We start from the raw sequence: 13,730 nt of genomic DNA, 5'->3' as shown, positions 1-13,730 counted from the left end.
GACGGGAACTCCAAAACAGAAAATTTTAAAGAAAAACTTACCCCGGTCACACGAGCGATTTTGAACATTCCATAAGCATAAAGCTCAATAAATCCAGAACTGCCTCCAAGGACAAGAATATTGAGCCTAATTAAAAACAATGCAACAAGCTGAGGACAACAGAGAGGACTGAGTTCCTAAACCAAGACAGGCGTTGTCCCTGCCCGCATACAATCCGCGCACTCCAGCACCTCAAGGGAGAACCCATTCACCGCACAGATTCTCCAAGACTCAATCACACTGGGCTCCTTCCTCCTTTTTTTTTTCCCCCAAAGGAACAACATAAATTTTATCTTAAAAAATATCAGCTTACAGTAAAATATGAATATATTATCTTAATGATAACTGTATTTACTTACTCTCAATAACAAAATCATCCCTACTCTAACTAATGAAATATGCCCTTCAGTTTTATCACGGCTCTGATGCTAAATGTCTTAAAATAGGCTTAAAGAACTTGAATATCCAAATTTAAATTTAGAAACTCTAGCACTTCTATCCTCCTTAACTTATTGAAATGAAAGTACATCATAATATTAAACTTGACACAAAGGCCATACTACAAAAATAAGAATAGATATTATTAGATAATAGAGGTATTTGTCAGCAGTACAATAAAAAGACAAAGAAACTGTCCTTGAAACTTGAGTCTAAAAACTGCCTCAAATATCAAATTTAAGAAAATTAGACATGTTATCTAAGATAAGTGCAAGATTTACCTGACATCTCCCAAAAGCTTAATAATTTCATCCGAATTTTCTTCACTAAAATATAAAAATAAATTGGGTTATCTTTCAACTATATCTTTCAAATAAGAAAAGATTATCTTACATGGAAACAAAAAAGGCATATCTTACCTAAATATTTTTGAGGTGTTGCTATAACTAGAGAAAAACAGAGATTCAGTAAAAATACTCTTAACAGAAATACATTTTTTAAAAAATACATGAGAAAATTGTTACAGTGTTAAAAGTAAAGGAAAGAAAAAAAAAGGAAAGGAAAGAAATCTGCAAGATTAATTTTAATGAATTTAACTCCGATACTTACTTTTTTGGTAACGTAGGAAGTTTAGGTAAGAGAAGATTTGATTCATCCTCAGCATTATAAAAGGATGTTAGAACACTGCAGAGGAGGAAACAAAACAAAAACAAGTAGGTAAAAACACAGACTTCACCTCTTTCCATTAAAAAATACTAATTTTTTAAAATGCCAGTTGTATACATCACACATTACCAAGTAAACAGGCATCACACATAGTTTGCCAAGTAAAAAAAAGCCACCATAACAATCATAAAACAAGAAATAGAAAGGCTGGAAATTCTTCATTTACTTAGAACTTTATTTCTGGAAAAAAAAAAAAAAAGAAAATCAGCCTACCCACTCCCACTTTACATTCAGAGGAACAAATATTTATTTATAAACAATTTTCTCAGCATATGAAATTTATTCACATGTATTCAGTATCAGACACTGCCTGAGAATTTATAATTTCTTAACCCTCCTCTAAGAACCTTACTGAACACATGAGTACCAAGAGGAGTTTTAAAGAACACTACAATTATTACAAAAAAATTTTTTTTGGCTGCACCCTCAGCACGTGGAAGTTCCTGGGCCAGGGACTGAACCCACACCACAGCAGCAACCTGAGCCACTGCAGTGACAACACTGGATCCTTAACCCACTGCACCAGAAGGGAACTCCATGCAATTATTATATAATTTCATGGTGGGTTCTATGGCGTACATACATTTGGAAATTTAACAACCCAATAGATACATAAGGTAATACTATGTATGTTGAAATAGTCTTATGTATCCCCTTTTCTTTTTCAAGCCTACCTCCAAATATGGTTGGAAATAAATGAGTAAGAAGGTGAAAAAGCGGCGCCCTGAGAGACCCTGGCAACTCCACATAACATTTCTGAACTCTTAATAAAAAGTGTGTTGGAAATACACCTAGCAGGTAACTGGACTGGGAGAGAAACTACATGGTATTCTCTGCTCCTCTAATCTTCTATAAATTCACATGACCATTGGCAACTTTTGATTATTTGATGATGGATTAATCACTGTTTTATCTACAGTGAATTTCAAACCCCAGACTAGTTCCTTGTTATCCAGTAATTTACAGGCCCTCCCTTAGGAAATCTATCAATTAACAATCAGGATTTACAAATTCTTTTGAAATTAATTTAAAACTTAATTAGAAGGGGGCAGCTAACAGAAAGAAAATTACCATATTGGCTCAAAAAAGAAACTTTAATTTTCAGTATTCTGTAAACCCCTTGATCCTTTAGGTCATTTCTGCTGCAAACCTGGCCAAGTACTTGACTTTGTGGACTAAGGCAAAATTATTTTCTCGAAACAAGGAAACTACAGGGACCACAAACACAGAAAGAACCCATTCAGCATCAAAACAGAATGCTCAATTCAGCACTTTCTGCACTCTAAGGATATTTACTGAGACACACACACACACAAGCTCCAGATGAAAAACATGGAGAAAAGGGATATAGAACTTCAATTTACTAATCAGTAATTTTAATGAATATTACTTGAAAGGATAAGTCATTGATACAAACCACTAAAAATAACTGAAAAGAAAACTCTCAGCCATTCAGGCATTATCGCTCCAGTAAGAAAATAGATTTTTTCAAAAAGAGAAAAAAAATCTAAAAAAGCATTAAAAAATTTCCCCTTGATAAGCTTAAATCCAAAAGTTAAATGCACATACTCAATACTCAGGTACTTCTAAGTTTCCACTTATAAAAAATGAAAATTTCATGAACATCCTGCCGTGACAACTGGAGTTTTTCTTTTGTTGTTACTCTACCTGCTCTCTGCGGTCACTTCCATCCAATGCATACAAGAAACTGGAGCCTCCACAGAGAACGAGTGCAAGCTTTCAGGTTTTTCTACATCACACAAAACAATTTTCTTGGTGTCAGCAAGAGCAAAGGCCAAAACTAAAAACAAGAAGAAATAATCAGAAAAGATGAGTACATTTGAGAAAGATGGGCATTTTGCTTCTTGCCCAATTTTACTATTTTCAATACATCATAATCATAGAAAGTATTTAACCCCCCAATCCTTCAGGTAATTAAAAAATTAAAGCCATCACTGCATATAGTTATGCTGTTATTTACACTTATATTCAAATGCTCATCTTTCATGAGCAATCTACTTTCTTGTGTACTGTTCTTAACATCTTCCACACCAGACACTCTAGACTGAAACCTTGATGCCAAGCAAAAAATACAGAACAGGAGTCAACGCATAAACAATAATATCATATCGGAGTTCCCACTGTGGCACAAAGGATTGGTGGTATCTCTGTAGTGCCAGGACACAGGTTCGATCCCTAGCCCAGCACAGTGGGTTAAGGATCTGCGTTGCCGCAGCTGCAGTGTAGGTCACCAATGAGGCTCGGCTCTGATCCCTGGCACAAGAACTACATACGCCACGGGGTGGCCAAAAAAGAAAAAAAAAAAAAAATCCTATCACCAAGTCATACTGGTCCCTATCTAAAAGTTAAAAAGTGATTCCATCTTTTGGTTCTTGCAAGGTGTTTTTTATTCCTCTTTTTTATTTCTAAACCTTAATGAACAGGGCCATCAAGTACTGATCTTCTTCCTTTCACTGTGGCTAAATTATCTAATACTGTTTCTCTACGTAAGCCATTACCGTCTTCCTATCAAATTTAAGAATTTCCAAATAGAAGGATGTGAGTTTTACTGCATACCAATACACACTAGATGTGAGGCAAGCCAAGTCTACCTTCTTCAAACCAATTTAAAGTAATATTAAAATAATCATTACTAAACAAAACCCTATTTTATAGTCTAAAAACACGAGACTTTTTGTTTTGTTTTTTTTGGTCTTTTTGCCATTTCTTGGACCGCTCCCACGGCATGTGGGAGGTTCCCAGGCTAGGGGTCTAATAGGAGCTGTAGCTGCCAGCCTATGCCAGAGCCACAGCAACGGGGGATCCGAGCCATGTCTGCGACCTATACCACAGCTCACGGCAATGCCGGATCCTTAACCCACTGAGCAAGGGCAGGGATCGAACCCGCAACCTCATGGTTCCTAGTTGGATTCGTTACCCACTGCGCCACGATGGGAACTCCACGAGACATTTTTAACAATAAAAATAGGGTGGGGGAAAAATGTAATTGTAATGTATACATGTAAGGATAACCTGACCCCCTTGCTGTACAGTGGGAAAATAAAAAAAAATTATAAAAAAAAAATATCATATAGGCATTCCCTGGTAGCCCAGCAGTTAAGGATCCAGGGATCCAGTGTTGTCACTGCCGTGGCTCCGGGCAATGCTGTGGTGTGGGTTCGATCCCTGGCCTGGAGACTGCCACATGCTGCAGGTGCAGGAAAAAAAAAAAAAAATCATCTACTTAAACACATTTTCACACATACCAATTTTCATGATTTTTGAGCTCCTGGTGTTTTTGGATGAATAGTACAGGATCTCAAAATATTACTTACAACAGAAGTTCTCTACTTTTAATTAAGTTCTCTAATTTTACATATTTTCTAAAGTAAAAGATGAAACAAGAACTGAGCAAAATGGGTACAGACAAAAATAGTTGCTATCTGTAATGGACATGTTTTCAGGACATTACATACTTATTTACATACTTACAGTTTTACATACTTATATTTATGTAGGAAAAAAGTAAGCAGAGTACCTATCATTTCTTTGCTTTTAGTTTTTTGTAAAGCACCACTGATACATTTCCCTGTACAAGGGCTGTCCCCGGAGCAACACATGAAGAGGGGAGTTCAGTCCTCAGCGCTACCATATAGCAAGCTACAACCTACAGGACACCAAGAGGAGGAAGATCACGCAGAAGTTGAAGAAAGGGGCTCAGAGGGGACAGTCCCTCAGGGGAGGCAAGCATCTGTGAAGAAAGACTATTTACAAGCCACACCACATGGTATCACTTATATCTGGAATCTAATATACGGCACAAAAGAACCTTTCGACCTGTGGTTGCCAAGGGAGAGGGGGAGGGAGTGGGATGGACTGGGAGCCTGGGATTAATAGATGCAGAATGTTGCCTGGGGGATGGATCAGCAATAGGATCCTGCTGTGTAGCACTGGGAACTCTGTCTAGTCACTTCTGATGGAACACGTAATGTGAGAAAAAAGAATGTATACATGTATGTGTAACTGGGTCACCATGCTGTACAGTAGAAAAGAAAATATATGTATGTAAATAAATGATTTAAAAAAAAGAATATTTACGAGCCACATGTTTAATGCTAAAACACATTTTGGGGAGAAAAGGGCCGAGATGGCACTGAACTCACTAGGGAGTGGCAAAGGAAGCTTGGGGCAAACAGTGCAGGATGACAAGATGAAGGCAGAACAAAACCAAAGTCCCTGTATATTCCCATCAAATGTCTTCTCGGACTTCTCTTTGCCAAGAAGTCAGATTTCATCTTAGAGATATCTCTGCCGAGAATCAAGGTGGTAGAATTGCTCTGAGTTCTATGAAAACACTTTAAAGCATTCGAAAACACAAAGTTTCCAAATGTGTATCTAGAATCTTCTAGTATATAATACGAACAATAAATTCTTTGTGGAAGTAAGCTCTCTTTACAGAATACTCTTTCTGAAAAACAAAAAATGTATTTTTTTATAATACTATCATTACGTTTGCCATCTGGTCTCCAAGCCAGACAGGTCACTTCCTTTCCTGTATTTTCATTTGGTGGAAAACTCCAAACTCGATGAAAACTTGCAAGTCGATGAAGTAAAACCTAAGACAAAACAGATATAATGGCACATAATAAATAATCCATTTCCAAAACTAAAATAATCTTAGATCCCCACTATAGAATTTTTAAAAACTCATATCAAGTATAATATTGAGCTATCAGAAGAAATTAAAAGATAACAATATCTGAAAAACAGGTGAAAAGAGGTCTAATTTAACTCTGTATCCTATACTTTTCCCCACCTTTTACGTCAACAAGAGACTTATTTTTCAGAAAGCAATATGAAGATATCCAACAAGATGACAAAAAAAGAAATAAAGGACACAAACGGAACGGGAAAGGTGGCTGTATATAATTAAATAACACTAAACTTGGAATCACACAACAGTTTCAGCTGTGTCACTTACTGGCCATGGGCTCAGACAAGTCACTTAGCCATTCCATTTACACACAGGAAAATGCCCACCTTGGAGGGGCAAGAGAATGCCCTGGAGCACCTTGTGCTAAAATAAAAATGGTCCCTACTCCATCCTCTCTACAGCCATTGGGAATAAAGACAAAAAAAGCCTTAGAACTGCAGGTGCTCCTGAAGGCCCGCCCCCCCCCCCCAACTCACACACATTCCTTAGTTCCCACCCCCACAGCTAACCTCAGAGCACCCTGCATGCCTGTTCCAGGTTACAGGGAATCCAGAACTCCCAAGGAACGGTTCAGCCCCCAGACTCAATGCTCTTTTCCGAGCCCACCTCTGCTTTTCCTTACTTCTGAAACCCTTGCTGTGTGCCCTCTGGAATTCACAGTCAGGAATCAGGACCTTCCTTCTCCTCCCTGAAAGGTGCTTCTCACCTGAAAACGCTGCCTCCCTACAGGCTTCTCAGGTGGTGGCTGCTCTGCATGGCCGTGCTACGACTGGGCCAGAAGATTAAAAACTTACAAAAAGTTCTCTAATTTTACTTATTTTAAGTTCTCGAATTTTACACATTTTTTAAAGTAAAAGATGAATAAGATCTGAGCAAAATCAGTACAGACAAAAATAGCTGTTATCTGTAATCGATATGTTTTCAGGGCATTTTTACATACTTCTTATATTGTTTATAAAAACAATTTGTTCTTTGCTTTTGTTTTTCGTAAAGCACCACTGATACAGATGACCTTTAAGCTGTAAGACTTAGAGCATTTTCCTGTACAAGGACTGTCCCTGTAACAACACATGGAAGAGGGGAGTTCAGTCCTCAGGGCTATAGCATAACACACTTGGGTGCCTTTACCAGATGGTGGACCATACCACCTGCTATCCTTCTTAGCTACAGTCATCTACAGACCCCTAGGCCACACACCGCCCCCCCCCCCCATTCCTGGGAGGTCTTCTCTCTCTTTTTTTAACTTTATGGCCTCATCTGCAGCATATGAAAGTTCAGGGGCCAGGGACTGAATCTGAACCATAGCTGCAACCTACGCCACAGCCGCAGCAATGCTGGATCATTTAACCCATTGTGCCAGGCCAGGGATCAAACCCCTATCTCTGCAGGGACTGGAGCTACTGCAGTCAGATTTTTTTTTTTTTTCCTTATGGCCGCACCAATAGCACATGGACATTCCCAGGCCAGGGGCTGTATCAGAGCTGCAGCTGCCGCCTATGTCACAGCAACAGCCACACCAGATATGAGCCACATCTGCAACCTACAATACATCTTGCAGCAACACTAGATCCTTATCCCACTGAGCAAGGTCAGGGATCTAACAGCATCCTCATGGATACTAGCAGGGTTTGTAACCCACTGAGCCACAACGGGAACTCCCTGAAGTTGGATTCTTAACCCACTGTGCCAGAGCAGGGAATTTTTCTCACTTTAAAAATCCTCTAACTTTGAGTCACATGCAATCAGACCATACCACCTGCTATCCTTCTTAGCTGCAGTCATCTACAGACCCCTAGGCCACCGCCCCCCCCCCCATTCCTGGGAGGTTCGGACTCCTGTCTGGCTCACACATGGTTTCCAATACCACTCGTGGTCATTCCTGGTGATTTCAAGAGCTGCAATGTCCTGGTTTTTTGGTTCTCAACTACCTCTCCGTCAATGATCACATCTTCTACCTCACCTCAGTCACTCAGTCACTTCCAGGGTCATGCCTGTGACCTTATTATTACCAACAACTACAAATGCTGCCATAATCTTCGGTTCCAAAGCTCCCACTTTCCAAAACTGCCTGTATCTTTCCTATTCGTTCCTATTAATATCCAACATCAATTCTTCAGCTTCAGCAAGACATCCAATCCATTGATTCTACCACCTCTTCAGTGTCCCTCACCCCACACACGCCTTCCCTTCCCTACTCCATCGGGTCAGAATTCAAACTTCATCATCCCAATCATCCCTCTTGCATGTAACTTCAGCTCCCTTGCATCCCTCTTGCTTTGTCACACTGTCACAACAATCCAGGTTAAATCCAATCATGCCTGCGCCCACACAGCTGAATGGAATAGAAGAGACATACATACAACCCAGCGCACTAGTTTCCATCAAACTGCAAAACCACTAACCTCATGTGGCTCCTGATGCTGATCAACAATCCCATTAGATTTTACTAGTCTACTTGTCAGTTTTTCACTGCTTTTCTCAAGCTTCCAATACTTTCTTCTCCCATCTTCTTCCTAAACAGCACTCCTTCTTCTTCACTGAGAAAACGGAAGCAACAAGTGACCACAATTACATCCATGTGATCACACTGATGCCCCAATTCTCTCCCTTCCTTCCTGCTACTATAGCTGTACTATCTCGCACTCCTCTCTAGAGTCCCGGAGCGCCAAAGCATCCTGGCAGGGGTGGGAGGCTAGAAGGGTTCATAGACGGCCTTGAGAAAGCCCCTGGCAACAATGTCCTGACAGTCAACATAGCTTTGAAGGCTGCTAAGTTTTCCTGGCAGATATATTCTCTTCACCACTTCATTTCCAAACTTGGCTGCACATAACACAACTCTCATCTGGCCAGATAACCAGGAAACCTGCCAAAAGGTCAAAGGAGTAAAGATGCACGGGTGAGGGTTTCCTTACAATACGGCTGCCAGGTAACGATGAACTCTCAGCAGAAAGGTGGGTACAACTGGGTCACACTGGATGAAATGCAATATCATGTGAACTAGAAATGCTAACTGACAACACTCCTGCACATTCCATCAGGAATCCAGGGAAGCATGGGTTTAACTTCAAAGTGTTTTTAATGGGAGGTAGCTATCCAACCTATACTGTAAAACTTGTACAATGAAATATAGATTCTTAATATAACCTCTGTGGCAGCTCTCTATATATGCATGGTCATTCGCAGCTGAAGCTTGACAATAGGTCATTTTTCTTCGGTCTAAACTGCAAGTAAACTATGGGCAGAATCTGTGGACCCGCTACCATGTCTAGATCATGAACGACACATCGTGAGTCTTTAAAAAGCCTATTTAACACATAAATGACTAAAAGAGAATTGGGGATGCAGGGCTGTCTGACTGTGTCAAGCTGTGTGGAAACTTGTTTGGCCCATAAAATGCAGGAAATGGGCATATAAATGACCTGCCCCACATCCAGTCCCTTAGTTTTCAGCAGGTCTGGAAGGAAGGGGCGGGGTGGACAGGTGGCACGCCGGCTCACTCACCTCGCCTGCCGTGTTAGCCAAAGCAATGAGATCCCGCTTGGGTGACCAGACCAGGAAAATGATCTCTTGTGGCAGCTGCTTCTCTCCCACCACCCGGAAGGACGGGAAACATGTCGCGAAACGCAACATGGGGGCGGCCCTGCAAGGACACCCCACTCGGAAGGCAGCAGGGACCCCCTCCGCGGCCGGCCTGGTGCCTGTGGCACCTCGGTCCCCGGCCCTTCCTGCAGAGCCCCAAATGCGGCGGTACCCGAGAGATGCCCCACCGCAGGGAAGGCACCCTCTCCCTCCCTCCCGCCCCGCGCCAGCCGCGCGCCGCAGCTTCCCCGCCGCCCGGCGCGCGCGCTCCGGGCACTTCCGGGTCCCGGATTTCCTCGCGAGAGCTCGAGAGCGGTCTCCAGCCGCTGGAGCCACTTTGACGGCCTCCAATGCAGCGGTGCTCAGTCCTGGTTGCTCAATAGAATCACTTCGGTTTTGTTGTTGTTGTTTTTTTAAACCCTTACCCGGGCAGCACTTCAGGCCGATTAAAATATGGGCTTGGACCCTATTTATGAAAACGCTCTAGGTGCTTCCAGAGCCCTGCTCTTAAACCTGACATAAATATCTTGATTCTGAATCCCGTTTAAGCCTCACAACTTATTGGTAGTAGTGGCCCTATCTTCATACATGAGGACTGCGGGCTCCCCAAGATTTGTCCCACAGCTATTGCAGCATCTGCTGTATGAAGGCGTCTGGGCCACAAAAATGCACGGGACATGGGGTCTCCCCCTCAAAGGCTCACAGGTCAGCCTGGCAGGACGCGTAAATCAGAACCTATCTGGTGCTTCTTGTTACAGACACATTTAAATATGTTAACTTGTTAAAAAGTTCCCACAAGTTATGAACCTGGCTAAGAGGATGTGACAGTACCACCCTGCGATGCTTGAACTTAAAATCTGTGGTACAAAGCCAGCTACCTTTCACTCCTTTTGCTTGTTCAAAGAAAGCAGCAGGATTTCAGTTTTGAACGAGCCCCATCTTCCTCCCCTCTCTATGGATCTAGCCCTGGGAAACAGATGACAGAGGTAGACGAATTCATTCAGCAACAAGTGTCCGAGGCACTTTTTTGTGCCAGGCACTGTGCGTAACTCTTGATGCTTGCCCTGCTCCCTTTCGGAGACGGCCTTTTGTCCTTGCTTTTGCTGCAGTTTAGCATGTTCCCCCCAATTCTACCAGAGGCCATATTCTAATGGGGAGAATGGACTTGCCTTTGTTCTTCATGAAATGCATTTTCAGATATTGTTTAATGTTCTGGGATGGTGTGTGGTTGTTAGCAGAACTGACACCGCCTCGGGTCCGTACAGTTCCTCCTGTCTTTCCACTGACCCTACGCAAGCCTGTAATGTGTGGTAAATCACTTCTTTTTGTTGTTAAGGGCTTTGTAGTTGATACTGTTTAATAACCTTGAGGACCAGGTGGCCTCTATGCTCTGTTAGTCCCCAAACAATGATGAAGACCTGTCCTGACTATTCCTGGCACACACAAGGCTGGTTCTCCATTCATAAATCTTAACTTAGGAACGTACTTCCTATTTCTCTAGGTGAACTAAAAAATGGTCCCAGTGACCCCTCAGCAGTGCTGGCTTCCCACGCAGTCACTGAAAGACTTCCTCATTCAGAGGAGAAGACACCGGATGTCACCCTTCTAGTCTGCAAGGGTACCAAGCACCACAATAGCATGAAACTCTTGTGACTGTCCAGCTGATAAAACTCGCCCCTCATATCTCTGAGATCTGCTTGCTCACTTTTGATGCCTTTTCTCCTTGCAGCCTTGATGAGGTACATTTATACACAATCTCCTGAAATCAAATGGCAGAGATCTTATCTTCTCTTTATTGCAATGACCTTCCAGCTGACCCTCAAGTAATTTAACTTATGTCCTAATGTTCCAATTCAAATCGCATCAAATGAGCTGGATTTTCCTGTGCATTTTGTTTAAGCTTTCCTTCCTTGGGCAGTTCTATCAGCATCATATTATCATGTAGCACACAGTTGGGTTTGGAAGCATAAGTGACCGTTTCCATTCACTTGATGCTTTTACTGGGAAGGTGAGGAAAGGTGTTAGTCTGAGCACCTGCTTCCCAGGGTTGTGGGAGGAGGATTGAGGCCATGCATACTGCAGCTGGTCTGATATCACCGTGGGCAGGACACAGCTCTATGAGCCAGTGAACACTCACAATGATGTCCACAGGTCCTGCCATCAACTGGCTGCTAACCTACACAGGAAAATGGGCACAAAGAGTTGTGCTAATGCAGGGCATGATTTAAGTACCTGAAAAGGAGGAGAAATGAAAAGACACACAAACACACACCTGTTTTTACTTCCCTGGAAAGAGATGTCCTGGGTCCACTGGTGACACCAACAAGGGACATCGTGAAGGTGGTGGCATTAGACAAGGACCTTTTGTAGGCTTGTATTTAAAAGCTACAGGCATACCTTGTTTCATTTCACTTCACAGATACTGCTTTATCTTTTTTAAGAAACTGAAGCTTTGTGGCAACCCTGTTATCAGATGGTGGTTAGCATTTTTTTTTTAGCAATAAAGTATTTTTTAATTCAGGTATGCATATTTTTAAAGACAACGCTATTGCACACTTAACATACTGCAGTGATATAAACATAACTTTTTTTTTTTTTTTTTTTTTTTTTTGGCGGCACCCACAGCATGCAGAAGTTCCCGGGCCAAGGATCGAACATGAGCCACAGCAATGACAACACCAAATCCTTAGCCGCTAGGCCACCAAGGAGCTCCCTAAACATAACTTGTATATGTACTGGGAAACCAAGAAGTTCACGTGACTCCCTTCATCGAGGGGCTCGCTTTATCACGGTGGTCTGGAACTCAACCTGCACTACCTCTGCTGTCTGCCTGTGGTCAGACTTCTCCCAGATACTTAGGATTTATAGATTGTTCTGAAGGGGTCAGAAATCAACTTAAATGTTTTTCTTAAAATAACCTTGAAAGCTGAATTATTCTAAGTTTAAAGACTTCCAGACAAGGCTGCTGATCTTTCTCACACAGCACATCCCAACCTTTGAACCCTCAGTGTTGGAATAGTCCTCCTCTTGGTTCTAAATTCCTCCCAACATTGTTTAGGTCTTTTTTCAATCCTTCCAAGAAAGAGAAAAGAGCACTCCTCTCCACATCTTAAGCACGCCGACTATTAAGGGACTGAACTGTTTCCCCAAATCCACATGCTGAAGCCTGAATCCAGTACCTCAGAATGGGGCTGTATTTAGAGAGACAAGGAGGTAAAATGAGGTCCTTAGGGTGGAACCTAATCCAGTGATCAGGACCGATATAAGAAGGGGACTTTGGAGACAAAGACACAACAGGAAAGCACACACACAGAAGAAAGACCATGTGAGGACATAGTGAGAAGGTGGCCATGTGCAAGCGAAGGAGAGAGGCCTCAGGAGAGCCAACCCTGCTGACCCCTTGATCTTGGACGTCCAGCCTCCAGAACTGTGAGAAAATAAATTGTTGTCTAACCCAGCCTGTGGTTTTTTGTTATGGCAGCCTGGAAAACGAATGCACCGACCACCTGAAAACCTCTAGGTTATTCTATGCTTTCAAGTTTTCATTGAGCACCTACAATACATAATTCATATTGAAGTGGGTACTGACATTAAGAAACTGAAACTTTTGGGGGAAACAGAATCTGTGAATATCAGCACAGAATAATACATGAACAGTGCCTCAAATGTGGGTGCAGAAGAGCAAGAAGACCAGAGAGGAAGGTACAGCTGGTATCAGGGACTTATGGGAGGGACTTGGCCAGGGCCTGAAGGCTCCAAAAGAGCCTTAAGAGATGCTGTATAGAGGGAAATATTCCAAAGAAGAGAACAAGATGAAAAGATTGTGGAATACTGGAGAAATAAATTAGTCTAAATATCTCACTGCATGTAAGGAAAACACTGAAATCTGATCATTCAGGGCCTACAGATAACTTTGATTTCATTACATTTTGTAATAGGAGTAAGAAGTAGAATGAAATCGAGTTGTAATTATTTAAGAAAAATGTCCTTTAAAAAGCTTAGAAAGTTGTACCTGTTAAATGTCAGGGATCTTCCCCCATTGTTGTTATGAGTAGGTTATCTTAATGTTCAGACATGTGGATTTCTAATTAGAACAAATGACCTCATCTCCCATCACACTTTACTTCCCAGAGACATTTTCTTCTCATTTTATTAGTTTATCCTCTGAGAAAAGAAAGAGATTAAGTCCTTAAAATTAGTACTAACTCAACACAAGAACAGAACCACCACATGT

The 13,730-nt window shown here is 41.8% G+C and overlaps 2 protein-coding genes across 4 annotated transcripts in view; both read right to left on the bottom strand.

Annotated features, from left to right (window-relative positions):
- Positions 1-9,767, bottom strand: part of ANAPC4 (anaphase promoting complex subunit 4) — a 39,124-nt gene extending 29,357 nt beyond the window's left edge. For all 3 annotated transcript variants that reach the window (XR_014812265.1, XM_021101074.2, XM_021101075.2), the window contains exons 1-7: positions 9,419-9,767; positions 5,714-5,819; positions 2,872-3,004; positions 1,087-1,161; positions 897-923; positions 759-803; positions 42-126 (exon numbers count right to left, since the gene is read on the bottom strand). Coding sequence is in view for 2 of the 3 variants with exons in the window: in XM_021101074.2 (XP_020956733.1) it covers positions 42-126; positions 759-803; positions 897-923; positions 1,087-1,161; positions 2,872-3,004; positions 5,714-5,819; positions 9,419-9,547 (600 nt within the window). In the remaining variant the exon portion in view is untranslated. The remainder of the gene's footprint in view (positions 1-41; positions 127-758; positions 804-896; positions 924-1,086; positions 1,162-2,871; positions 3,005-5,713; positions 5,820-9,418) is intronic.
- Positions 9,768-13,620: 3,853 nt separating this feature from the next.
- Positions 13,621-13,730, bottom strand: part of ZCCHC4 (zinc finger CCHC-type containing 4) — a 45,685-nt gene continuing 45,575 nt past the window's right edge. The window contains exon 14 of the transcript XR_014812271.1: positions 13,621-13,660. The gene's annotated coding sequence lies outside the window, so the exon portion shown is untranslated. The remainder of the gene's footprint in view (positions 13,661-13,730) is intronic.

The sequence above is a fragment of the Sus scrofa genome, chromosome 8, assembly GCF_054392235.1.
Source record: "Sus scrofa isolate SSC_HxYL_T2T_F1_AM1 chromosome 8, Sscrofa_HxYL_maternal_Yorkshire_Landrace_v2.0, whole genome shotgun sequence".
In the NCBI taxonomy this organism is placed as follows: Eukaryota; Metazoa; Chordata; class Mammalia; order Artiodactyla; family Suidae; genus Sus; species Sus scrofa.
Note: the sequence above shows the minus strand (reverse complement) of the source record. Positions and strands in the feature narration are given on the sequence as shown.